Below are 26,484 nucleotides of genomic sequence, written 5' to 3' on the forward strand. Positions count from 1 at the left end.
ATTAATTCCTGGAAAATAAATCTCCATAGCGGCAATACACAAGATGATGTCCTTTACTGGGTTCATTGGTGTTGCAGCAATGGCACCAGGTTTGTGTGTGTGTGTGTGTGTGTGTGTGTAATCTCAGATCACATTCTGAAGGAGATTAAAGCTTCAATACAATTACTACTATCTAAAGACATTTCACCAGGGCTCTCATCCTTTATATCTCCACCATCACATTCAGCAGGTAGGAGTGAAGCTCCCGTCTCCAATCAGCTGCTACGGAGCGTGTTCATTTCTGACACACTGACAACAACAATACAACTCAGGCTACTAAACATGCAGAAACACTTAGCAACTATTGCAGAAGACTTGCAAAAGGTACAGATTTGAGAGCAAGTCAAGTAAAAAGTCTACTTGAAATAAAGCAGTTAACTCATTTGTGTTCAGTGAGCCGACCATTCAGCTGAGCATGATATCATCTAAGTCAACAGTAATATTTCTGTGTTTGTTAAGTGACTTAAAGCCATCTGTTAATGTCTATTTAATCACCCCAATGAGCAACATTGTGCCTCAGTAGTATGGGCTCCTTTCCAGTCTTGCCAGTAAAGCTTTTTGAATTTAACTGTGAAGATACAAAAAAGAACAAAATTACTGAGCACAAATTAAAGGAGCAAATGGGATCACATTTCACTGGATTTTACCTTGTATATTTCCATGTGACGAATAAATGATTGGTTAATGATTCAAAACTGTGCTTATGTGTTGCTTTGTGATTCATAACGGAGATAAAATAACTAAATCCTTTTATGTATAATACTTTAATAAACAAATAACGTTTATGTAGAAGTTTCCCTAAACTTTAGATGTTCCAACTGAATGTATACATCATGTTTAAGTAGAAGTTTGCATTAACTGTATATGTAATAACTGAATATACACATAATGTTTATGTAGAAGCCCCCCTTAATGTTAAATGTTATTCTTGAATAAACACATTAAGTTTATGTAGATGTTTGCATTCAATGACTTTAATCAAATCTAAGTTATTCAATTTATTCAAACTGACTCAACATGATAGAAAAAACATTACATTAAATCTGACCTTTTACATTAAACTTATGTAATAGAATTAAATGGGAAATTACATGTAATTGAAATACTTGAAGTCAGTGTTTTAGGCATGATTATGTCTTTGAGTGTACTAAATGGGAAAACCAAATGGGGGTGGGAAAGAGTCAGAAACACAGCAAGTCATTTTAATCTGGCTGATAAACTGCCACATTAAGGAGATCTTACACATACTCAGTTAAACTAAAATTAGACAATTATGCTTGTTTAAAGCCTTCAACTGGTCCAGGCTACAGGAGCGATAAGGCTAAAAGCAGCGTGTCCACTCAAACCATCACTAACAGCTCAATCACCAGTCTGACTGGAAGAAAAAATGTTGGCATTGTACGCCTCTGCAAACCACGGATGTGTTGCATTTGCACATTATTACATAGCTAGTACGCTGAAACTTAATGTTTCTCTGTTGTGGTCAAAGTTTGGTTAGGTTTGGGCACAAAATCCAATTTATTATGGATACAACAGGATCATGTTTTGGCTTGAAATACCTGTTTTTCAGGGTACAATCCCTACTGGAAAAACAGCAGTGGGCTGCTAAAAAACACCCACGCTTGGTGCCTAAAAAGCCACTGGAAATACAGTAAATAACAACCTGTTCTGTTGTTTGTTGGTCACAAACAATTGTCTGTGTTGACCTGCAGGTTGGTGGTCAGCTCCTATTATGTCACTTTAACACTGAGATGAAATCATAGACTGTATAAATAATGGACGTAGCTACCGTGGTGGTGCCCATTAGTTTTTGAAATGCCTTATTGGAAGCCTTGAATTTGTTTTTTTTTTTCGCCATCACCATCCTGTAATTTTGGAGCCAGAAGTGACCATATTTGGACATGATGCTGGTGCTGTACAGGAGCAACTCACAGACTTTCTATATAGAGTTATATAAAAATTCACTCCTGTACAGTTATCATAAATGTGGAAATTAGCTATAGAGAACAAAACATGTTTTTTTTTAACCAGGCTGCAAAGTAGTTTATGCTGAGCCAGCTGCTAATGGCTTTTCATTACTACCTGGATGATATATGCATGAAACATGCAATGTCACATATTTGTGGTTTGTACAAAAGTACACCAACATTTTCATCTTGCAAATGGGCTGTCATTTGCAAAACTCTGCCTGTAATTTAGTTGTCTTACCAGAATTGTCCCTTGCATTACAGATTTTAACTTCTGTCTACAAACAATTGTCTTTAATGGGTCTTTGAGGTAAATCTACAGCTCACAGCTTTATAAACTAGCATACATGTCACATTCCAAAATACCCACTGCATCAACATTCAGTATTATGGACTTTATAGTTTTATGTAATAGCAGCAAGTTAAAACTAAACACTGGTAAACTTGTCTCCTCCTCCAGCCTAACCTCTATAACCACCCTGTTTCCATGATGCTGAAGCCCGCAGATAACAAAAAGCTATTCCTGGAAAAATGTTTTATTTATGTTCTCTGGTGTGAAATTTGGATGTGAGACTGCCACGGGAACCTTTTTTTCTATTTTATCTGACTACTGTATGTTTTTCCACAAATGTGCAGAGTGGAAATCTCATATAGAAATCAAACCATTTCTTTATTATTCATGCAGATCACAATCTTATTGACAATTTGCTACAAGGGCCGATTCAAGGGGGCATTAAGCGACCAGGCATTATCAATCCACTTGAGGAGGGCGGCCTTAACCAACAGTGCTTTTCCAGTGTGCATTTTTTCTGTCTTCACTGGCAGTCGTGACTATATCTCATTTGAGTAAAGAAAAGATTTTGATGCTGCATCTCTTTGGCTTGTTTTTTGGCAGTTTGTCAGACAGTTAGCTTCAAGGAGACTGTGTTTTTCATGAGAGAAAATGACTCTTTTTCCCCATCATGATTTCATTGTGCATGCAGCACCCACTTCAGGTAGCCAACTAGAAACAGGCAGTTACCATGAGGTAAAATATCATAGTGGGAGAATTACTGTAGGGTTATTTCTTCCCCATTATGCTGTTATGTTTATAAGACTCCAAATGCTTTAAAAAAGAAAACACTGTAAGCAGACTACTTAATTAATGTAAGTAAATAATTCAATGAGCATTTGTAAAAGAATGATTTTGTTGCAAGCTTTTTCATCTATTTAAGTGGTTGATCACAGCAACCGTGATCACTATACGCATCTTCAACTGTAAAAGCACAAGCAAAACAAGAGCAAAGTTTAGCGGCACACATTCAGGGATAGTCCAGGGAGAAGAGGTTGGACGTGCATGAAATAGAATATGGAGTTCAGACAAGACAGCTTGACATCTCAGCAGCCATTGAAGTGACTGCAGACTGACTGGCACTGAGTACGGTCATCTTCTGCAAAGACTGTGCAAAATATTACTGACTGTTCCTTTAATGTCCCCTTATGGTCCTTAAGAGGTTCAAGGCTGTTTCATCAGTTTCTCCAGCCACAACAATTGGTGAGATGGGATTTGCTGCTGAGTCACTGGCATCACTTAGACAAACACGGTAATATGTTTACTTGATGAGTAGTCTATTTTAAGACTGACATCGCACAGAAACATTTAAAAACTGCTTGACTAGAAAAAAGTTTTTGCTTTAATCTGAATAAATTGACTTATTTGCAGTCATAGTTTAAGTTGGCAATCACATATTAATCTATTGAGCTAAAATTAAATGATTTTGTAATGTTTGGAGAAGCTACAGCAGCAAAGATTTCTCGACTCTGATACAGGCCAACTGGTAGAAAAAAAACAGAGTAAACATACAGCCTAAGGAGTTTTGGATCCCAGCCTAGGGGTCCAGACCTTGACTAAATGTGGCCAAAGTTTCACAGTAGGCACAAAGCCTTCTTGATATAAGGGATATAAGAAAACCTCTTCAAAAATGTTACAAGTAAGCCTATATTTCAGCATTTTATTCATACATGTGAAGAAAATGAAATTGGTTGAATTTAAAGTTTAGATCAGGAAAACTCATCTCTGATGAAACATTTACAAAATTCATCCAAATTGCTCATCTGATAGAAACCTCCTGCATTACTGCGCTCACTATGTGAGCTAGTTGTACAGTTCATCAGGTGTTCCGTACTGTTACTCGTTATGCATCAAACATAATATAGTTTATCTTTCAAATATGTCACTTTGTCGTTCGGTAGTCAGTTTTGATTCATGATAGAAAAGGAGTCTTCACGAAAAAGGTTAGAAACCATTGCTTTAGAGAAAAGTTATGACCTCAATATTAACTTAGAAACTTGAATTCACTCAAAAATTTGTATGAACATTTTAAGAGTCTTCACTTATTTAGATTATCTTATTTTATGTCATGCACTAAGGAATAAAACCACTTTTAGTTAATGAAATGTACTTACTACCCCACTTATGGCCACTTGCCAACCAAATGCCATATGCCACCAAATTAAATATATCCATCACCTAATTTTAAAACTATTTTGAACACTTTGGTTTTAAAACTTTAGGAATAGTTTCTGGGCCTTTGAGCTCCTGCTGCACTGCACGCATTTTCCACTAATTCCCTGGCAACCTCACAGACAATGACATCAAGACCAAGAATTAGTCTGGCTCATAGCCCTGCCATTAAAACCACAACATGCCATTGTTACCCTTGTACAGATTAGAAAAACTAGACAAGTTTTAATTAGTGAGTTTCAGAGGAGCTAATAGGTGGGCGTTGTTACCTTTGGACAGAGTCAGGCTGGCTGTTTCAAGTCTTTATGCTACACTACACTAATTGGCTGCAGCTTCATGTTAAACCTGCACACATGGAAGTGATATTGATTAGAGCTGCGTATAATTAAAAAAAAAAAACAATACCATTGGTATTTATCAGTACTGTTAAAATGATACTGCAAACAAAAGAGCACTTCATTCAATACCTATAATGTGAATGAGGTGACATGTAGTATTGCCATACACTTTACAAACCCTGTGGCATGCTGAACAGCCGACTCTGTCAATACACAAAGGGCCAGCTGCTGCTGCAGAAGTGTGAGCTCTGCTGTGAAAATGTGAGCTCTGCTGTGTGAGTGTGAGTTCTGCACCAGGGAGAGTTGGTGAGAATTCGCCTGACCTTGCAAACACACACACTGACAGGGCTAACTGTCAGCATCACATGGCCAACGTTACCTTACAGTTATAATGGGTTTAACAATAGAGTTAAGCAGTTTTAGTATATTGTGAGTGTGTTGGGAAAATTTAATGGCTTGGTGTTGATTGTTAGCCGCTGCTGCTGTGTTAGCTTGTGCTAACCGCACAGACATCAAAATGACTGTTTGCCGTGATAAGAGAGGTGCCAGAGATGGCAGCAACAGAAAGTTTGCTAATTCAGCAGGGAGTTAGGTGGCATCTAAACACCCTAAACTGCCCTCAAATACACCATATTCGACTTTACTAAACCCACAGATTGTATCAGCTATAGCTGCTGTTGACGGAGATTGAGCTCTGTGATGGGGACAGTTGGCGAGAGTCAAGCTGACCACACACGTAGTAACAGGCCTAAGTATTACCATCACATGGCTAACATTACCTAACGGTTATTATTGGGTTTAACGGTAGAATTGAGCTGTTTTGGTGCCAGTGTGAGTTTGCTGGGGAAGTTTAATGACTTAATATTGGATGTTAGCCACAGCTACTTTGTTAACTAATGCTAACCAGGCAGATTTCAAAATGACTGTTCGCTGAGAAAAGAGAGGTGCCAGACAAGGCAGCAAAAGAAAGTTTGTTGATCCAGTGGGGAGTTGGGATGGTTCCAGATCAGACCTCTGGCACAAAAAGAATCAAATGAAGGTATTGTTTTACTGGAGACATTTTGACTTACTACTTGGTCGTTTTCGTCTATACCTTTAAAGGTATCGAGTAATAATACACTCCAGTAGTACTGACCATCTCATCTAACTGTCGGTAAGAAAGAAAATAAGCACATTTTTAAACGGTTTAATATTGGGACTCTATGGTCCATCTGTAGTAGTATTTAAGGATATCTACCCTCAGTGTCAGTAAGAACATTTACTAACCTATGTTAATAACTGTTGTACAGTGATTGGGTGAGAGAAGACTTTGGGATAGACCACGACTCCTCTAATTTTATTTATAAGCCAAGAGTGGGACCCAGGGATGCTCACAAACAAGGCTGAATCTATAGTTTTTTTTACCATTGACTGCTTGTGATATCTATTGTCTTGGAATCTCAGCTTTTAAAACTAATGGCACTGTAAATCATTCAACCAGAAAAGCATCAGCTAGCAGTAAATATAACAGTTTGTTGATTTCCTGTTTGCATCTTGCACAAGCACATTAATTTAGAGAGCTGCTCAAATATTTGTGTCATGAGTTTATGTAACACAGATTTAATGCTGTAGAGTTAATCACAGTCTGGAGTTTTGTATGTACAACAATGTGTATTTATCTTTATGTCATTCAGCTCATACTCTCATCTGAGGTGTCTTAGCAGAAAATGAACAGGTTCTGTGTCTTGCTCAAGGACACGTCATTAGGATATAGGGTAACTGGACATATTGGCTGCTGCACGGATAAAATCTCTGCACTTACTTTACGCATCAGCGAACTGCTGATCACAATAAAGCACTCCCTCAGGATATGGTATACTGTAATTAGCTTTATTGTGAGCTCAAATAAAATATAGAGGGCCTGCAGAGGTCACTGCATAATTACAGCAGTGATGCTTTGACAAGAGTTGTTGGGAAAATAAACAATGCTACAAAAAAGGGGATATTAAATATTGCTGAGTTCATTTCTAATGAACCAGGCAGATGTTTTCAGAGTATCTGGGCTGGTGGAGCTTGTAATCTGCTCTGTACTTTTGTTTGTTTGTTCTGACATCTGTTAGGCTGGCTGTCAATGCTTTGGTATGTTCTACACAGCATTCTGGTTTTGTTTTTACATTTGTGTTTGAATAGGTAACGTAAAATCTTTCTTGTTTTTGATTTGATTATTGGATTGTTATCTTATTACCCTTATGTTCCATTTCCTATTAACTTTTAGGCACCATTGCTTAAGTAAAAAGTCACAGTCCTGATTGGTTCAGACAACCTGCTATAAAGTTGGAAACATGTCTATATTTATGAGGTGTCCATATGACCTGACACCATCACATCCACTGTATATATGGCATTTAAAATAAAGATCTTCGGCTCAAAGTTACACTGGGGTTAACCAGCTTACAACCAGCTCAGCTAGTTTACTGTGTGCTGCAGTACATCAGCTTCATGTTTCTATAGTGAAAATATGCAAGGGCAAAGATGTGTCATTCATCCGTTCAACACTGCACGTTATTAAGTTGTTAACGTTATTTGCAGTTGCCACAAACGATCACTCGTGAAGCTGAGTATTACTCAGACTACAGCCAAGGGAACACCTCCTCAACATAACAGGCCTGCAGTGCCTGCTCACAGGCACTAAACTTGGACCACACAACTGACAAGTAAAATCACACACTGAACATACACAGGAATGCATGATACATGTATTAAACTCAATGAAGCTATGTGCAAGTGCCAAAAACTGCATTTCCTCTAATGGCCACTTGAGGCTGACTCCAGAATCGAGTCAATCCCCATAGACCCCGATGTTAAAAACCCCAAGTTTATAGCAAAATTAACATGTTTAAAGCCTTGTACAAAAAATTGTTTTAATCTCAATAGGTAATTATCCTGTTTTTGTCAGCCGTTATAGTCAGTTCAAGCTCCAACAAATCAGAATTAAGGGTGAGTGGTTCCAAAACAAAGTCAATCCCAATAGGCCCCCATGTTCAGATTCCAAACCTTACAAGCATGTTTACAGCCTGTTTTACGAAAAATGTTTTTTTGTCTCTACATCTTTATTTCAAACTGGGATTAAATTTAACTAACAGCTTCAACACCTTTAAATTTTAGCCCTGTTTGAAATAAAGCATATGTAAGGGCGACAGGCTGTCTGTGAGTTAGATTCAACCCTCACTCAACAGCTAGACCCTCTTGTCGAAATATGGTATGGTACTTGATGTAGTTTTGCTGTTGTTAAACGTGGACCCCTATTCATCACGGATTTTCTCACTTTTTAGATTTTTCTTTCACCAAAGGGATAAGAGACATACATTTTCTTCAAAAATTAATCGTATCCTAGGTTGCTATATTGATATACAAATGTTAATTTGGGGCATAAAATGTTCCTTTAACATATCTTTAATGTATCTGATTTAGGCCGTAACATGTGATGAAGAGAGCTGCTTCAAATCTCCTCACAAAAGGAGCAACCAGTTGAGCATTTGATGGCCCCCGGCTTTGAGCAGACCTGTCTGACACAGACATCAATGAGGCTGGCCTTCCGAGGCTAAGCTTAGGCATAATAATTAATCTTCTTTGACATCATCATCCTCCGTGTCACCTAGCAACAGTCCATCTGCATTAATGAGAGCACAAAAGGAGCCTGTCGCGGACCGTCTGGGGTGGGGCTCTCACTCGTTACAATGCAAATGCCTCCGTGTGGGAGAAGTGACGATGTAGTGAACCCACTTGATTTATCTTTTCTATTTGTAGGACATCATTCATCACACTTTTAGCCTGAATCCAAAGAGAATTTCATATAGAATGAGATCTTGAAGAGGGAAAAAGAGGCATAAATTAACACTTTCTGGGAAGATTTTATTTTTGGTTTCGCTATATTATAATGAACGCTAACTTCACACTTATTTACCATTTCACCCCAGGTGAGAACGAAGGAAACATCATCACCCTCTCACCTAAATCTTGTCTTACACACACTCCCTAACACTGCACAGCAATTAAGTTTAGTGAGAAAGAGGGAGGAAGAGGTGAGAGGGTTACAATCATTTGTTTGTTTTCAGTCTTATGTTAGTAAATCCATCTTCTGGAGAGACAATTAAAAAGACGGGGGGATTTAAATAACTTTCATTAAATGTTGATGAGCTCGATTAGCTCTACCAATCACCTAACTAGATAAAGAGACAAGCAACTTTACTTTAAAAGAAGCCTACACACACAAACAACAAAAAAGCACACACATACACACACACAGACACACACACACTCCCAGTTCCCAAAAGTCAGCTTGCAAAACGATGAATTTGATAATCAGACTAGTCTTTTCTGTGTTAAGTTTGCAAATGTCAAACATTGAATTTACTTTAGCATCCACATTATAAACTACTGCTTGCTATCTCTTCCTCCCACACATACACACACACACACACACACACACACTCACGCAGTGCAAAGTGCACAGATTCAAGCCGAACAGCAGTCAAGAAAAGAGACCAAACTGCCTCTCAGCTGACAACTGGAAATTGCAAATGGCAATGTGTTCAGGTAACAGACAGTGACTGAGTTCCTCGCCGTGTTTACTCCGGGAAAATTGGGGAATAACAGGCTGTCATACGGTGACACATCAGCCTTTGTTAAAGAAATTACTCTGCTCTTCGCACAGCTCTCTGATGCTCGGCCTCCTGGACATATTGTCCATTTGTTGAGTGCGGGCTAAATGGAACTGCGTCTTTGGCATGTTGCTTTACCGGCGCACAAAGAACCGGAGCAGATAGGAATCCAATTATCCAAGGCAAAATGGATGTCTCATTTAAGATGTGCGGCCCCTACGACAATAATGGCACTGCCAGAATTTTCCCGAAGCCAGTCTCTATCATTTGCATCATCTTCTGCTCAACACGAACTCATCTCTGGCCATATGTTACGAGCTGTCAGGCACTACAGATCATGACAAACCTTTTGAAGCCACGGGAAACATGGTTGTTAAAGATAGAATATTTACTCACATGTAGCGTAGGTGTGGGTTCTGAGCGAACGCTCGAGCCTGGATCACCCTCAGGTTGCAATTCATGATAGTTCTGAAACAAGAAAAAAAATTATAAAATACAGATGAAACTGGAAAAAAAACCAAAAACACTGTTTTCTTTCTAGCGTGGGCGCATGCATGCACACAGAACCTCACTGTTATGATCATCATGCATCAAGGCCATTTCGAATGTCTTTTTTTTTCCTGTTTTCCTTCCTTATTCTCTCTTGTGCTAGTGCCTCTTTGCTCTCACTGGCTTGTTTTTTTACACCTCTCAAAAGCTCTTTCATGATTGTTTCCAAATTTGTTTCTTTTTTTTGTCTTTTCCAGTTTTAAAGTGTTTTGGTTTTTGAATACAACTGCAAATAAACCAGTTATAAAAGCACAAAATGGTGCTCTCATAGTGCATTTCCGGACTTTTTTTCCATCTTTAGTCTCTGCTGCAGCAGTCCACTGTAACAAGTCTGCGTCTATTCCAATTATTTCAACTTCAATCTGCGTGTGCACACCCTGCGGAGCCGGCACTGAAATGGAAATTCACTTTGAAGCGCCAATATGAAAGATTTGTGAACTTGTGTGTCTTTACTGTAAAGCGAGTGAAACCTCTGATTAGAGCATGTATTCTCACACATTTCTACATTGTGTAAACTTGTATGGAGTGAAATAACTGTGAAATTAAACTAATCCTCATTTTGCTGGGGGACCCCGTGGAATCCTCTCAAGAAGTCCTGGAATTCCCAGCGACCCAGTTTGGAAACCACTGTTCTGGGCTACAATGGTAATGACTTCTAATCTTGTAATCACAGATGTCTCCCTCCAAAGAAGTCATTGACATCATCAGCGAGCGCCTCATAACGCAGTGTGCTGATTATACCCAGCTGTTAGTGCCAATTACCTTCTCGAAGTCTGCTCATGCCTCTGTAGCGTTTGACAGGGACATCACGTTTCATCACCCGAAAGTTCCCAAAGTGGGGCTCTGGGCCCTTCAAGGGTGCTTCAGAGGCTTTGGGGGTTGCTGGAAATGTTGCGATAGGTTGCTCAGAAAAATGAGTAACAATAACTTTATTACTTCACTCCATAGAAATTAGCACAGCAATGTTCAGAGAGACTGTTGAGCTTTGGTTATTATCCTCCGAGCAGCACTGACGATTATATTAAACACAGACATCTCTGTAAACAGCAGTGACTTACTGTTTGCAGCATTTAATGTGAAGACTTAGTTCGAAAGTTTCAGAGGCTGCACCAAAAGTCATTTGACTAAAGGAGCACAAACTAAGTTGGGATTTTTTGATCTTTGTCTCATTTAGTTTTCAAAACCACACAAAGAACCAACTGAAAGGCCACAGCACTGTATCAAAACTTTGGGGGGTTTTTTGCTTAAGGGTTGGTTTTCAACTGCTGTGAAAAATTGGACACACTGCCTGATCTTCTCTTCTTCTTTAAATATTCTTTTTTTTTTTCTTTTTATTTAATCTCCATATCTTTGCCAGATTGAAATTGGAGAAGAGACAAGATAAAAATCTACTTGAACATGCAATACCACATTTGTAGTGAATGCCAAATGGCAACCACCTAAAGTAAAGGCACAAATCTTAGCACAAAAATGTATCAAAATAAAAGCGATGATATATATTTATGATTATCAACCAATTCCCTTAAAGTGATTGTTTGGATCTGTTGAAGTGGGGCTGTATAAGGTATTTATCAGTAGTCAGTGTATTATATACAGTAGATGGTGGTCAGCACATCCTTTATTTGGAGAAACAGACAGGTAGCACCCCAGAAGCTCAGTGATGCGTTGCTGTGGATGAGGGCAGCAGCAAATCATATTATAGCCACGTAAAAAAAGACTAACCTAAAAAAAAAAAAAATCAATATCAAAATAGGTGTATGTTACACTGAGAACTTTCACCACTTTACCTTGCTGTCAGACAGCCCTTTCCTTTGGCAATACATTTTACATCAGCTGACCCGAGGCACAATACAGTGCAGAACAAAGTTGGGCTTTTGAGTAGGAATATGGAAGTTAGATGGTTAAAAATGTAGTACAAAAGGAAAAGGCTGTTGGACAGCAAGGTAAAGGGGTGAAAATGTTCTCAATATAGCATCTATTTAGACTGCTTTTTTAGTTGGGCTATTTTTTAAGTGGCTAAAATTTGTGTTGCTAAAAGCCTCAGTCCACAGCGATGCAATGCTGAGCTTCTGGGATGATAATCCCGTCTGTTTCTCCAAACTGGGGCCGTGCTGACCATCATCTACTGTATGCAATACACTGACTGGATTAGTATGTCATTTAGCCCCACTTCCAAAAATCTGAACTGTCACTAACAAATACAAAAATGTGGCAAAGAATTAATCCCACTAACAAGTGTTTTCTGGTTAGTGAAGCTGGGATGTATATTGAAATTATATAAATGTTGTGATATGGGACTAGATATCATATTACATTTTGGAAATCATAATGGCATGTTGTCTTTCCCTGGTTTTGAAGGCTGCATTACAGTAAAGGGGTGTCATTTTCTGAGTTTTCAAGCTGTTTTCATTAGTCTTTACCAACTTAGTCATTATATCTGCATTAATGATGATTATCCGTCAAAAATCTCATTGTGTACCCATTTTTAAAAGCCCAAATAGTTTTCTTTTATTGTCACAATATTTATATCAACATATTTGAAAAAAAAGACTGTGATATTTGATTGGCTCCATATCGCCAGATGCTGATAATCAGACAATGGGCCCCTGGGCACAGATATGTAAAAGGTCCCCCTATCTCTTCTTCATAGGAGCAATACAAAGACTTTGTAGTTGTTAAGCCTTGTTTTGTGTCATTTTTTTGCATCTCTTTGTATTCGTTATGCATCTTTATGTGGTTTTGTATAACACAAAGATGGTTTTGAACTGGTAGCCATTTGGTGTCCCTTTGTAGTTGTTTTGCACATTGAGTTAATTTGTGCCTATTTGCAGTTCTTTTGCATCTTTTTGTGTCCATTTTTGACTTTCTCTCTCTGGTCAGCACATGTTCATTCTAGTGATATTTTGTGGTTGAAGGCAAGGGGGACCCCCCTCACACTTTGGGGCCCCTGGGCCTGCTCCTGTGGGCCAGATTAGTAATCCTACCATGCATATCGTTCACTCCTAATCCAAAGCCTGGTATATCTTAATCTTCTTTGTCATGGAGCTTCACTGCTGTCCAACAACTATTAATGCCACAGTATTGTAGAAAGGTGCGGATAATCTATTGTTTTCTATGTTCTATCTAATCTATGTTTTCTTTAATTACTGCATCCTTTTTCATTGGATTCAGATAAAGACGAGTGAGGTCAGAGTTAAGAGCAGGTGATGTAAGGTATCCTGACTTTTTCCCTCCATATTGCTACCAGCCCCACACAGCAGCATCACACAAGGTAACAGCCATCCGTGGGAAGGCCTGACTCCAGCCGGGGAGGAGCCAGTGTCCCCAGACAAGGCAGCAGGAGAGAGGTGGTGGTAATGAGAAAAATGCTAATTTAGTGGTGGAGATATTGCACTTGGCCTCCCTGATGAGGGATCAAGGGGATCAGGAGAGAGGCCAGCTCTGACTTTGGAGGGCAAGGGAGAATACGGTTCTCTGCAGAGAGTGAGGAAAAAAAAAATCAAGAGGAAGAGGAGGTCGGGAGGCAGCGGCTGAGGGAGCGGTGGCGGGGTGAGCGGAATGTAAAGGATGTGGCCTCATAGTGTAGGGTAGCAAAGCAGAAAAAAAGGAGCGTAACATTCCTTTAAGAAGTGAAGATGAGAATTAAAAAAGAAAAATCACAACGCTACAGCAGGGACCTCTAATTCAATTTTCCCTGCTGCTTTTTAGCATTATTTGATCAGTGGCTAAGCAAAGCGAAGGGGATGTTCCACCGGCGTGTGACTGTCGAGAATTAAAAGCGTGTTTAAACATCGGCTTGTGTTGGAATCAGAAACACACCCTTCGCTCCCTCTTCTCTCCACGCACCCTGACTAACACCTTGTCATCTCCTCTGAGAATTAGCCTGGATTGTGTCACATTCAGAGAAGTATCGGACATTAAATCCTGATGCCTCGTTGGTGACGCCGCAGCTGCAGACACTTGTGTTCTGAGCTGAATTGCCGCTCTCATCTCTAGGAGGAGAAAAAACCAGTGGCCTCTCTGCAAGCGAGCAGGCGGGTAACCTGATGGAAAATGGGGATTAACAGCGGTGCAGGTTCCACTGTCCTTTTCCCCCACATCTGCAACACAGCAGGACTGAAATACAGCGAAGTGTCTCTATCATAGGTCTGCCCTCCAGATAACAGCATCAACACTCACAGTCTCTGTAGTCCAGTGTAGAGCTCCATATCGACATCTCTGAGAGTCTGCAATCCCGTCCAGTTCTCTATGTGTCTGCAAACAGAGAGAAAGAGAATAGTAAATGAGAGGTTCCTGTTCATCCGAGGAGAAAGGAAAACAAACCAGGAGATATGACGGCAGAAAAACCTTTTTTATCCCAAGTTACAGAACAACTGACAGTGTGTTGACAACGTTTTTAAATCCATATTCATTTAAATTGCAATTATTGGAACAGTTCTGACAGAGCGCTCTCTGCTGCCCTCTGATAGATTTAATTGCCAAGAGGCGGCTTCTGAAGCTTAATCTATGTGAGGTAAGGGGGAGGGGGGCAGACCAAATAAATACCGCAGATGACTTTACTTTGTCTAATACTATCGCTATACTGCCAGGGAAAAGTCTTTCTATGTGGCGGGATAAAAGGAGTGAAGCTGGTGCCTTTAAATTAGCTCCAGGACAAAGAGCATTTGTAAATGATTTGTTTGTTATGGTTGGTAAATGAAATAGGCAACAGACACAGGGCACACCGGTTTCAATTAAGCCGAGGAAATGAGGAGATGTAACAGTAGACCTGGCAAAGGCTTCATTGCTTTGTTTTGGAGAGGGGGAAATATCATTAAATGCTAAGGGGAACTTCATCCAAAATGTCAAATTTAAATTAACACCATGAGCACATCAGTCAGTGATAGATATTTTTACATTGCAGCTGATTGGCTGTTTGCTACACCACTGTCAAATCTGACAAGTTGATCTTAATTAACCATTTTGAAAATTGAGCAAATTTTGGCCTGATTCCTTTCAAGAACACAAGAAGAATACAATGAGTAACTTTACAGGAAATGACCCACATGTTGGCAAGAAATTAGTAAAAAATGACAAGAAAATTACCTGAAAATTTGCACACAAAGAAAGAAAAGTAAAAAAACAAAGAAATGAACTAAAGTGTTAAAAACATTTTTTACTAAAACATAATTTTAAATACACTATTCTGATCATTAGAAATACCATTGTTTTAAAAAATGTTTCCACTTAATTGTCTTTCTTTCGCTCAACTTTTTCAGGTCATTTTTCTTGTCACCCTTTACTTATTTCTTGCAATATGTGGGACATTTCTTGCCATGCTGCTCATTGCTCATTCTCCTCCCCCATGTTTTCAAATAAAAAATACAATTTGCTCAGGTTTCAGAGGTTTAAATGGTTGTCAAAGGCGTCCAAACGCAACACAAGAAAACTAATGATCCAGGTGTCAAAGGGTTAAAATTAGTTTATGTTTTCTTTATATCTTATTGTTACGTTTACTTAAAATCTAGCTTAATTTTGTTAAATTGTTGCAACTAATACAAACCAATAAAGATGCATGTAAATATAAAGGAAAAATAATCACATCTAATAGTTATATTTTATTTACATTTTTAAGGCAATCTGTCCTACAGTTTAATTAAGTAAAGTCAACTTTTCAGATTTTACAGCGCAGAGATATCGTAAAAACACACACCCACCCGTATACGTGCACACAGAAACACATAGCAATCTTGCAGCCTAAGCCTGAGATTTGAGTTGCCCCGACATTTCATCGTTCACTATGAGTTCTGCAATCAGATAGCAGTTTGTCCTTTATGACAACAGCAGGAAAATAACATTCCTGCAATTGGTTCTGGCAAACTTGCTCCTGTAGCATATCTTTTGGCTCTTGTGCATCTGGTGTACAAATGATGAGGCGGCTTCTGAGACATTCTGTTTATTTGAGCGCTGCGCTCCGGGGGTGCATCACCTGCTTTGGTGGAGACGGGGATACAGGTCTGCCAAATGTAACCAGCACTGGTGGAACCCTGCTGTGCACAACTTTATTGTTGGCTACGAGGCTGCCATTTTTTTTATGAGGACTGGCAGGTGGGAGCAGTTAGGAGTAAGAGAACATGAGTGATGCTGTTTCAGGTTGTTTATCCAGTGAATGAGTCTTAAAATTAGGATTATATCCAGATTACCTGCAATTTAGATGGTAATGGGAGCTGAGTCACAGGGCATTAAGTTTGGATCTGCCATCTGAATGAAATCTGTTCTATGCAGGTGAACTCCTGACTGAGACTGTTTTTAATAAGCAGCAACCTCAGGGGTTAAAAAATAGTCAATGCAGAAATACCAAAAACTGCAGTTCCTCTAATGGTCACTTGAGACTGGCTCCAAAAGCGAGTCAATCCCCATAGACCCCGTGTTAAAATATTAAACTTTACAGCAGAAATAAACATGTTTACAAACAACAGTTTTGGTTTCCCTATAATGACTTCTGTAAGAGGTGAATTTTCATAAAAGATACTGGATTTTTTTGCCAATATCTAACATGCCGATATATAACAACTCTTTGGCAGATAACTGACATCGATATATTCACATTTCTTCCCCACCTAATTTTAGTGATCATCAATCCTCTTCTGTAGAGGAATTAACATCATATTATGCAAACTGTAATGGCCCACCAGCAGATGGAAACACGAAACAGAATGCTTTTCAGTTTATGTAATATTCCTTCATTATGCAAAATGAGAAAAAATACTTCAACTTGACTTTGTCAATTTAGAAAGATTATGTATATCAGTTAATCAGAAATCCACATGTTGGCTGATTCCGCGATTTTATCTTAAAGCCATTATCTGCCAATACCGATGACATGCCGATATTATCGTAAATCCCTACTTCAAAACGAGAGTCCACAAACTAAGGGGGGGATGTCACATTCTAAACCAGGTATGACTGAATAAAATGCACTCTGTTTAGCACCAATTCCTTGACTTTGCCATTTTGGCCTTCCATTTGTTTTTAGTCTCTACAAGAGTTGATGTTTAACAATAACAGTTAGAAAGCAAACAATCATCTGTAAATTAACACACAAAAGCTTTATTCTTTTCACCTGCTCTTCTTCATGTTGCTCTCTCACTCACAGAGATCACTCAATGGTCAGACAGATTATGGAGCATGTAAACACTACAACACCTCAGTGCCGTTACACAGTTGTGCAGGAACAAGTCCTAAAACACGGAATTGAGTTATTTTGATGGAGTACTTTGCTTGGCCTGCTGGCCCCCACATCTCGGCCCTGGATAAGTGGATGAAAATGTATGGATGGACATAAAATGATTCAGTAAATACCCCAATTTGTATATTTTAAAGCCTTTGCGTCTTTTAAAAAAGCAGCTGCTATCAAGTGACTAAATAAGACAACAGAACATCATTCAAGAACGTGACTTTACAGCCTCGTTGTAGTGGTGAAGTACAAGTAATGCCACCAAAGTGTGGTTCATTTACAGCCGAGTGTTAGCTTTTTACTTCTGGCTTTTTACTTCTACATTTAAGGCCTACGCTTCAAAGATCATAAAAGTGGTGTTCATCTCCAAATCTACTGGAAAAATACCATTGGCTTTTTGATGAGAGAAACCAGGCGACATCAGCCATTATCCATGCAGCACTCTATTGCTGCATGTGTTTTCAGCACCTGTCCAAGACACATGAAGTACCCAGCATAGTTTACTGTGAATTTAGGACTAGAACAAGCCAGCTGAGCCACATAAATACCAACCAACTTTTAAATGCCTGTTGTAAAGTATCAAAGGTATGAAATTTTAGGATTTGTGGCCATTAGTTGTTGTGTGCTAATACAAACTGCCAGTATTAGCAGTGTTACATAATCCCACTCATACTGCAGACTGTCACTTATTTACAGAAACAACCATACAAACAATCACGGCATTAAAGGCTGACTGCCAAATGAAAGCTAGATGCATGCACAAATGTTAAAGTGTGGCTGAAAGCGTGTGGCAGCTGTAACTGCTTCACACCAACACAGTAACATTGCTGATGTTGAGATTAGTGTTGAACCGAAGGCAGCTGATTGTGAAGGCAGGGAGCTGACTCATTAATGTGACCTGCAAACAGACATGACGGATCCTCCTCGCAAGGCTTTGCTTACTCACAGCACTGCTGTGTTACCCCAGGGACCGGGAGAAAGTCCACACACTGGGGTCTCATGCTAAAAGACTGCCAACATGGGTAAGGTTAGGAACTGTTCTCTATTTACTAGAGGGAAGGGGTGGTGCAAAAAGGGGGGAGTTATGTTTTTTGGCTTAGGGGAGGGACATTTAACTTTAAATGGATGTATTTTGTATTTATTTTAAATACACTCAGAATTCCAAACCCCACAAGTGGGTTCTAGAGGCATATTTCCTTTAAAAAATATCCAAAATTGCACCATACCATAGCTAGGTATTGTGAAATATGGTTATTTATGGTGTAGGGAGAGTCATACATTTTCCCCAAGTCATCCAGTGAGGCTCAAGGAAAAATATTTGTAGCTCCAGGGAGGGTCATAATATAGAAGTAACACCCCAGCCACCATCCTGCTATGATAAATTAAGTACAGTGCCTTATATTGATTAAACGTTTAAATCATTGAGGTTATACTGTCTTAACATTCTGAGCATTTCCACATTGGCAGAAAGCATCTCTGAGTTCAATCCATTGGCAAATCTTTTGAAGACAGTGCACTTCACAACTGCAGAAAAGAAGCTGACTGTGATAAATATGCAGTCCATAAACTTAAACTTTCTCTGCCAGTGGGAGAAGTGACAAATGTTTGAAACTTGAATGCCTTTAAACCATTTACTTTTATGTTTTAAATCAATTTTAGATCAATTTTAACGTAACTCTATCCCTTGCATTTCATAGGTAACACCAATGTTTGTCTCACATGTAAATTATATCAGCTTCAAGACAAAGAAAAGGAAAATGTAACAGTACAAGCAACAAAAAATGTCTTACTGTGAGAGCCTGCACCTCATTCAGTCAACACATGTCAGCTAAGAGCCTTCATCAGAGCATGTGAAAACATGCAGCTTACACAGACACCACAATATGGCTGCCTCTGGTCAATTATCCAATGATGTGTTTGGCCCGCCCCTAAAGGATGTTGGACCTCTGATGCAGCCATTTCAAAAATAAAAGTACTCGAGAAAATGTAGAAGCTAGAACACAAACCACTAGAAAATTAATTCACAGAAAAGCGGAGTAAATACTAAAAAAATAATAATTAAAAAAATATTAAAAAGAAAAGCTACAAAACTCTTTTATTAAATAGTTTAGTAACTGTACTTAATGCAAATATCAGACATCTCTCTTGGATGCAAGCTTCTGAAAGTAAACATCCAGGCAGCTTCTTTCCATTTCCTTAGTGTCACCGACCCTCTGCCCAAGATTGACGTACTAATTGATCTCGGGGCCAAAGAGGGGTAATATTTAGCACTGGAGAGTTTGTACAGTCTTTCAATAAAAGAGAGTTTTGCAGTTTTGGGCAAGACAACTGACAACTGAGGTGAAAGCAAGGCCTTGTTTGTTATCGATCATGTGACTCACTGAAAATGATACAAGCCTGGATGCCTCAGTAGAGAACTTTTGCTGAAACTGCAGCAAGTACTCAACAGTGGCCTCGGGGCATCAGTATGAACTACTTCTTTTTTTACTCGAGCAACTTTTAGCTGGTGAAGTAGCAGCAGGACATTTTTCCTTAAAGGGGATCTATAGACCGAATCAAAATGTTTATAAACAGTAACTTCTGGGTAAAAAATCTTTGTGTCACTTAAATAAAATCAAGTACTGCCTAAACTGATTCTTCACACACACACACACACACACACACACACACACACACAAATCATTATCACTTTAAATGTATGCAATATTTAGAACATTTTCATCGCTTTGCCACCCCATTAGACAGCCTTTTCGTTTGACAAAAGCAGTAATTTTGCCGAGCAGAACATTGAGGCTGCTTGTCTGCTGTGGCCTTGATTGGCTAAAATATGTTTTGTCCCGTTCACAGCAGTATTTTGTTTAGCTCAGTAGATTTGGTAAGCGACACAAAACAGAAAATAAGCACAGTAGAAATACTGTCACACCACGTAGTCAAATGTTAATGCTAATTATCTAAGTGATTGTTGTGCGGACATTGTTCTCTACATGGCGTCGGCTGAGCTGGTGGTTAGCAGATAACAGTGCTAACTCCATAAACAGTGTTAAACAATGGCAATGGTGTCCACAAAGCTAACAGTGTTAGTCGGGGGAACTGGAGGCAGGGTGCTACACTTCTAAGACAGCACTGATAGGCTATCATCAGAAATTGCCATATGAGCACAGTGCAAAGGTGCAGCATTGGGCTAGCTAGTGGGATAGATACATGCACGCACAACTAGACCAGTTTACCACCACAAACCACAGAGAAACTCAGATTACAACACACACACACACACACACAGTGAGCATGACCTCAATCTCTGCACAGGACACCATAACTGCACTATATTTTTATATAGCAAATAGTGGATTTCTGCTATATTATTGTTCTGAGGGTTGCATACAGAAGCTTAGTTGCAATTATTGGAAGAAATCATATGTATTATTCAAAAATTATGTTTTCAATCATTTATAATCACCTGAAAATAGGAATCATCATGTTTTGTTACCTTAGAATGAGCCGTGTGTAATTACCAATGGAGAGGATCCTCTCCCAAGGAGTCCACCATGTTGTTTCTACAGTAGCCCAGAATGCACAAATCAAACACAGGCTTTGGATAGCATTTTCACGTCAGCCATCGTCTTTTTCCTACACACTTGACACACAGGAGAAGTTGCAGTTCTGAAAACTTACCACTAGATGCCACTAAATCCTACTCAGTGTACCTTTAAAACACATGAAAGTAAGTTTCTTTGAATCTGGTGTATTATTGCGTAAGATTGCACTGCAAAGACTAATGGAAACAAAACATAGTAGTTATCAAGTTTTTGTCCAGAGTCACAAAAACGATTGGCAAATAAAACACAGCTGAGCAGTTTTCTATCATATCAGAGGAGCTCATGCGCACTGAACCTTGCTCAGATCTCAGTTGTTCTCTCTCTTGTTTCTGTTCACATTGTTCAGGCTAACTTGATGCAATAGTTGACAGTTTTATACTGTTTCTATCCTCACTGGGAAACAGGAATTTGGTGTGCAGCGATTAAATACACAAGGCAATATGACCGCATCAATGGGACATAATTTCAGTAATACTGTATACCCTTGTAAGATACTGACGCAATACTGTGATATGAAAAAAAAGCATAATTTATGTGAGCACAAAATGTTTTCATTTGCAGCACCGCTTTATGCCCTGTGATAAAATTTAGCACCATCCCCATTTTCATCAAGCTGCTGTCAACAAACAGCACAGAGGAAGCAGGGAACAACCTCCCTGCGGACCTGAGCATGTTGTTTGCTCAGAACCTCTGATTGTCCGCGCCAAATTGAATATGCATGTGGATAAGACTGCTGTGAAAAGATGGATATGAATAACAAAGATGCTATGATTATACAGGGGCATTCAATCTCTGTCCTGTTATTGCCACATCCTCAGAGGATGCACAAATAAAATGGTTCAAAAATAAAAATCAACATATTTCCAAAAGTAATGGAGATGCTAACATTTTGCATCTTAGGCCATTCAAGTAGACACTTTCATCCAGACTTACAGTGAGTGAGACAGCACAATCATTTTAAATTGCTGCTTTGTCAAAAATAATATTACACAGAAGAAAGGAGATCTGAGCAAAGGAGGAAAGGCGATGTGAGGGTTTTTCTTCTTTCTTCTTGGCAGCACGAATAGAATGAAAGTCTGTCTCTTATTTCTGCCTCTTCTCTCTTATCTGTCTTAAATTATTTGTTCTTGGTACAGTATTTCATAACAATTCGCTTTTCTTTTAGGGATTTTCCAAATAATTCACAATGACAGGACTTGATTAGTAACTGGCAAGAATGGAGGAAATGAGCAGGATACTATCAGAACAAATTGTACCGGCAGATCTACTGGCTTGCTCTCGAACATAAAAGCCTATGAAATTACAGCAACCTTCCATCTGCTTTAGAAAATGGCCTCCAACAAAGTACAATCTGAACTGGGTGGCAGGGTGGTTCAGTGCTTGAGGAGAACACCCTGGAACCAAACAGTAACAGATTCGATCCCAGCAACAGCCATCTGTTGTGTTGAAGCGGCCCTGGGCATCCCACTGAACCCCTACCTGCTTATTCTGAGCTCCTGTGAATAAGAGCCCCAGAAAAAAAAACAGTTTTTCATGTCTTAATACGTGAAAACAACAAAAAACAGTACAAAGGCAGAATTCAAAAGGAAAGAAAGGCATCAATTTGAACATCAATAGCTTTTAATTAAAAGCTATTGAGAAGCTATTTGATCTTCCTTAGCAACTGCTATTGATGTATGGAAGTTTATTAGTGACAAAACTATTACACTGGCGCAGAACAAATACGAGCAGTAATATGCTATTCAGAGTTTGAAGGACAACAAGACAGATTATATTTGAGGATTTCATGTTTTCTGTAGCAAATAGTATCTGTCTATGTGCATTCTCTTACTTATTTGTACGTTAATATAGTCTATCAGCTATCGGTTTGATGACTAGCCTGCACCCCTCTGAGGGCAATGGCTAATATTTTGTGCTGATCCGATATAGGCAGCAGATATCCGGTCAAACTCCCTCTACTAAGTGCAAATCACTTCAGGCTAATCTCTAATAACAGCTATCTAATTGTGAATACATATACATTTAAATAATGGTATTAATTAGATAAAGCTAACAAATGAGACTATAGCCAATGTGTTCCAAGACTGCATTTTGGCAGTTTGTTTCACCTTTCCACATGGACACTTTACCTGCCCTTCAAATGTGATTTGTCAATACTAATTGGACTACAAAAAGAAACTACAAACGGAAGCCAGAAGACTTCTGATACAAAAAAACTTGTCCCATTGTCCATCACCTACAGATTCTGCATACATTTGCAGAATCTGTAGGCGATGGGCATGTACCAACTCCATAGGAACTGTCCTTTAAGTACAGAGGCACTCTGTTAGACCCCGCATTCTACATCACACCATGTTGTAGTGTGATCCTGTAAAATATATATTAGTACCTGAATATCAATACATGGGAATGTCCTGTGAAAGCAGTAATATCGTTTTTGTTTGGGTTTTTTTGCCACTTGAGGGCAGCAGAATAAGCTATAACACAACACTGACATATAAACACCACTGAAAGTTATTTGGAGATCGTGTTGCCAAGCAGTTGCTCATTTACAGACCCAGCAGGCAGACAGAGAGGAACATTCACATTAATTTGGAGTTGGCCACCCCATTAATGTGAAGAACTTTTCACACCAAGTAAGTATATTTTTTATGCATTTAAAAAAAATCCATCCAGTGCCTATTATTGTGCTTTTCTGGGTTTTTTGTTTTTTAAATTTGCAAGAAAGTTGTCAAGTGGTGAGGGTGATTTCATTGTCCTGCCATTTCTTGAAATCAGAAAAAGAATATATTGGGTCCAAATCAATACTGAAAGGCCTTCCAGAGCAAAAGGAGTTTTACCTGCTGATAAAAGAGTTGTGGAATTACCTGCTAGCAGTACTATGATCACACATTAAAATAAAGACTACCAGTTTCCAAGTTCTAATTGATCCTGAACAGCAGCTGGCAGCATGTCCAGAAGGGACAAACACACACACACACACACACACACACACACACACACAGATGCAAAAAATGCAGAACCTATACTGAAAACTTAAATGCTGTACGAACGTTTCGAAGTCTGAGTTTAATGACTGTAATCTACATAACAGAGTCTTAAATCGTAAATCGTAAATCGTAAATCGTAAATAATTTCAGACGAAAGATACAGACTTTGTGTGCAAAGGCCTTAAGCCCAGTATTTTCTCCACCAACTCTTGATGGAGATATCTGCATGTTTCATGACTAAACATGCACGATGTGCAGCAGCAAATTGCCAACCAGTACTTGGTTCTGTGCTGACAGCTTTTTCAGTGCTTTTAAGGGCCATTTTCATTAAAAAAAAAAAAAAAAAAGATAAATAAATAAAATAAAATACATTTGCCTACCGCTATGAATACAGTGACACTAGAAACAAAACAATACATTTGTAGTCCATAAAGCCAAAAAATTGAGCCAAAAGACACTGTAACGATTAAGGGGAATTGAAAAGTTAGGTGATAATTCTCTTGTGTTTTTTGTCCCTTTTTCCATTTCACATAGCCATTTGATCCACTGAGGACTTCAATGATTAATCAGTGCAGCTTTGAATCTACTGTTGGTTCAAATAGTATTTTTTTTTCACTGATGAGCTTTTGTTTCTCAGGAGATCTCTACCAGGGCACAGCGTGGTTTGCAACTTTAATCTTGAATAAGATTAGAAACATGTGATTAGCTTTTGAACCATGCCTGTGACATGGAGATGCGCATTGTCTTGTGAAGGACATGATGTGATTTTGATCACTAAACCAATCCCTCAGCTGAAATGTGTGGTAATATAAGAACAAGATACATGAGGCTCCCAGTAGAGCAAACACCAAATATCTTATGTTTCTTGGTAATCTCCTCCGATTCTGCCCATTGTTTCCAATACTGCTGTCTGTCTGTGATTTACGACTTTGTTGGGATGATCTACAATGCTCGCGCCACCGCCTTAATGGGAAAATGTTTAATAAAATAGAATGTCTCTGGTGTGTTTCTGGGATATTGATCTACATTCTGCCTCCCTCTCTGTTTTCATAGAGGCAGAGCAGCAGTCTTCTCCAGCCCAAACACTTCAGAGTGGGGATGCGGTGGTGAAGTAGCACTCTTCTAGATTAAAGCACACGCCTAACATCAATCAGATAACCTATTTTTGTTGTTGTTGTTGTTTTATGCTTGACTCATAAGTGTTTGCAAGCTGCATTGTAAAGATGGAGCCGGGAGACGCATTGAAAGGACACAGAAGAAGTAACAATGATGAAAAAAAAAAGAGGAAAAAGAAGCTATTTCCCTTAACATTTACCGCAACTGGTATTCTGGAACAAGTCATCTCCCCAAACAATCATAAGGGACATTTGGCATTCAAAGCTTGTAAATAGGAATCAAGTATTGCAATCTCTCTGGTTTCATTCACTGAGACAAACCCACGCCTGCTACCTCTATGCAAATGCAATCACATGCACAGGCAGATGTACAGGCTTCTCTTCAAATGTATGAGCCTATGAAATTATATCCGCCTTCCATCTGTTGGTCAGAATCTGATTTATAAAATGGCCTCCAACAGTATTAATATACAAAGCCAACTGAGGTGTACAGAGTACATTTTTTCACCTTTATTTCCCCAGAGAGGCTTGTTGGATCCCTGCTCTGCATCATGTTCGTACAGCTACATGGACTCTGAGAAGCTTAACAGAGTCTGCTGTAGACTGCCTTGCAAGTGCTCTGTAACAGCAGGTGCTGTTTGTGCATATGGAGGCTGAGGTGGTGAAAGGCATCTATAGCTGCATCTGAAATCATATACAAAACACTAATGTCTGCACTAATGTTCCGTATACTCCTGTGTTAAGAAACAGTAATATGAATATATTTTGGACCACATCACTTGCTGAGAGCCTCCTTGCTGGTTGAAGACATGTAACCATGGTAACCCATGCCAAATTCAGCTCTACTGGCAATTTTAAAAAGTGAAAAAAAATATGCTTAGCAAAGTAAAGTCTTAAACATATTTTAGTGAACTGTTTAGCTGTAATATGAATCTTTATCAGAAATAATTTTAGAAATGGCGCCACGTCTTTCACTTGTGGCAGTAACTCTCTGCCAACGCAAAAAGGGGAAAATCCATCATGGCCTCATACATGGAGGTGCTGACTGTCATCCCGACTGCTTCACACTCCACCCCAGCACATGCTGGAGGTCGCAGTGTGGTCAAGCCAACAGAAACTCATCGTCTGCAAAGAGCAGAGATGCAATTCTGAGGTCTCCAAACCGGACCCATCCTCTTCCCAGACTGTGCCTAAAACTAAGCAGTGCTAAAAAATATTTGTGCTTCCTGGTAGACTGTAATTTGAGATTTTTTGTCACCAGCCAGCTATCATGAGGTGTACATTTAGACGTTGTCGTCTACTGCATTGCATTGAGGGACATTTCTGTATTTTTGTAGGGCTTAGTGTTTGTAAACTATAATATTTCACCAGACATAGAAAGCAATTCAAGCACAATTGGTTTCCAGGCATACTAAAAAAATCCCACACAATGTTCTAGTGCTTTTGGCATGCTAGTATGGATTTTGGGACCTACCTATAACTCACTTTCCTCTCTTATTTTGTTCCTGTATCGCTCATAAGTCATAAAATG

At 39.0% G+C, this 26,484-nt stretch overlaps 1 protein-coding gene across 5 annotated transcripts in view; it reads right to left on the reverse strand.

Annotated features, from left to right (window-relative positions):
* ntrk3b (neurotrophic tyrosine kinase, receptor, type 3b) overlaps window positions 1–26,484 on the reverse strand; it is a 251,312-nt gene that overhangs the window by 194,844 nt on the left and 29,984 nt on the right. For 4 of the 5 annotated variants that reach the window (XM_042484023.1, XM_042484009.1, XM_042484016.1 and 1 more), the window contains exons 2-3: window positions 14,216–14,290; window positions 9,884–9,955 (exon numbers count right to left, since the gene is read on the reverse strand). In XM_042484023.1, the coding sequence (XP_042339957.1) occupies window positions 9,884–9,955; window positions 14,216–14,290 (147 nt within the window). Of the gene's footprint in view, window positions 1–9,883; window positions 9,956–14,215; window positions 14,291–19,042; window positions 19,110–26,484 lie in introns of those variants that run through there. The other variant, XM_042484029.1, reaches the window with a different exon arrangement.

This window comes from Plectropomus leopardus, chromosome 1, assembly GCF_008729295.1.
Source record: "Plectropomus leopardus isolate mb chromosome 1, YSFRI_Pleo_2.0, whole genome shotgun sequence".
NCBI lineage: Eukaryota > Metazoa > Chordata > Actinopteri > Perciformes > Serranidae > Plectropomus > Plectropomus leopardus.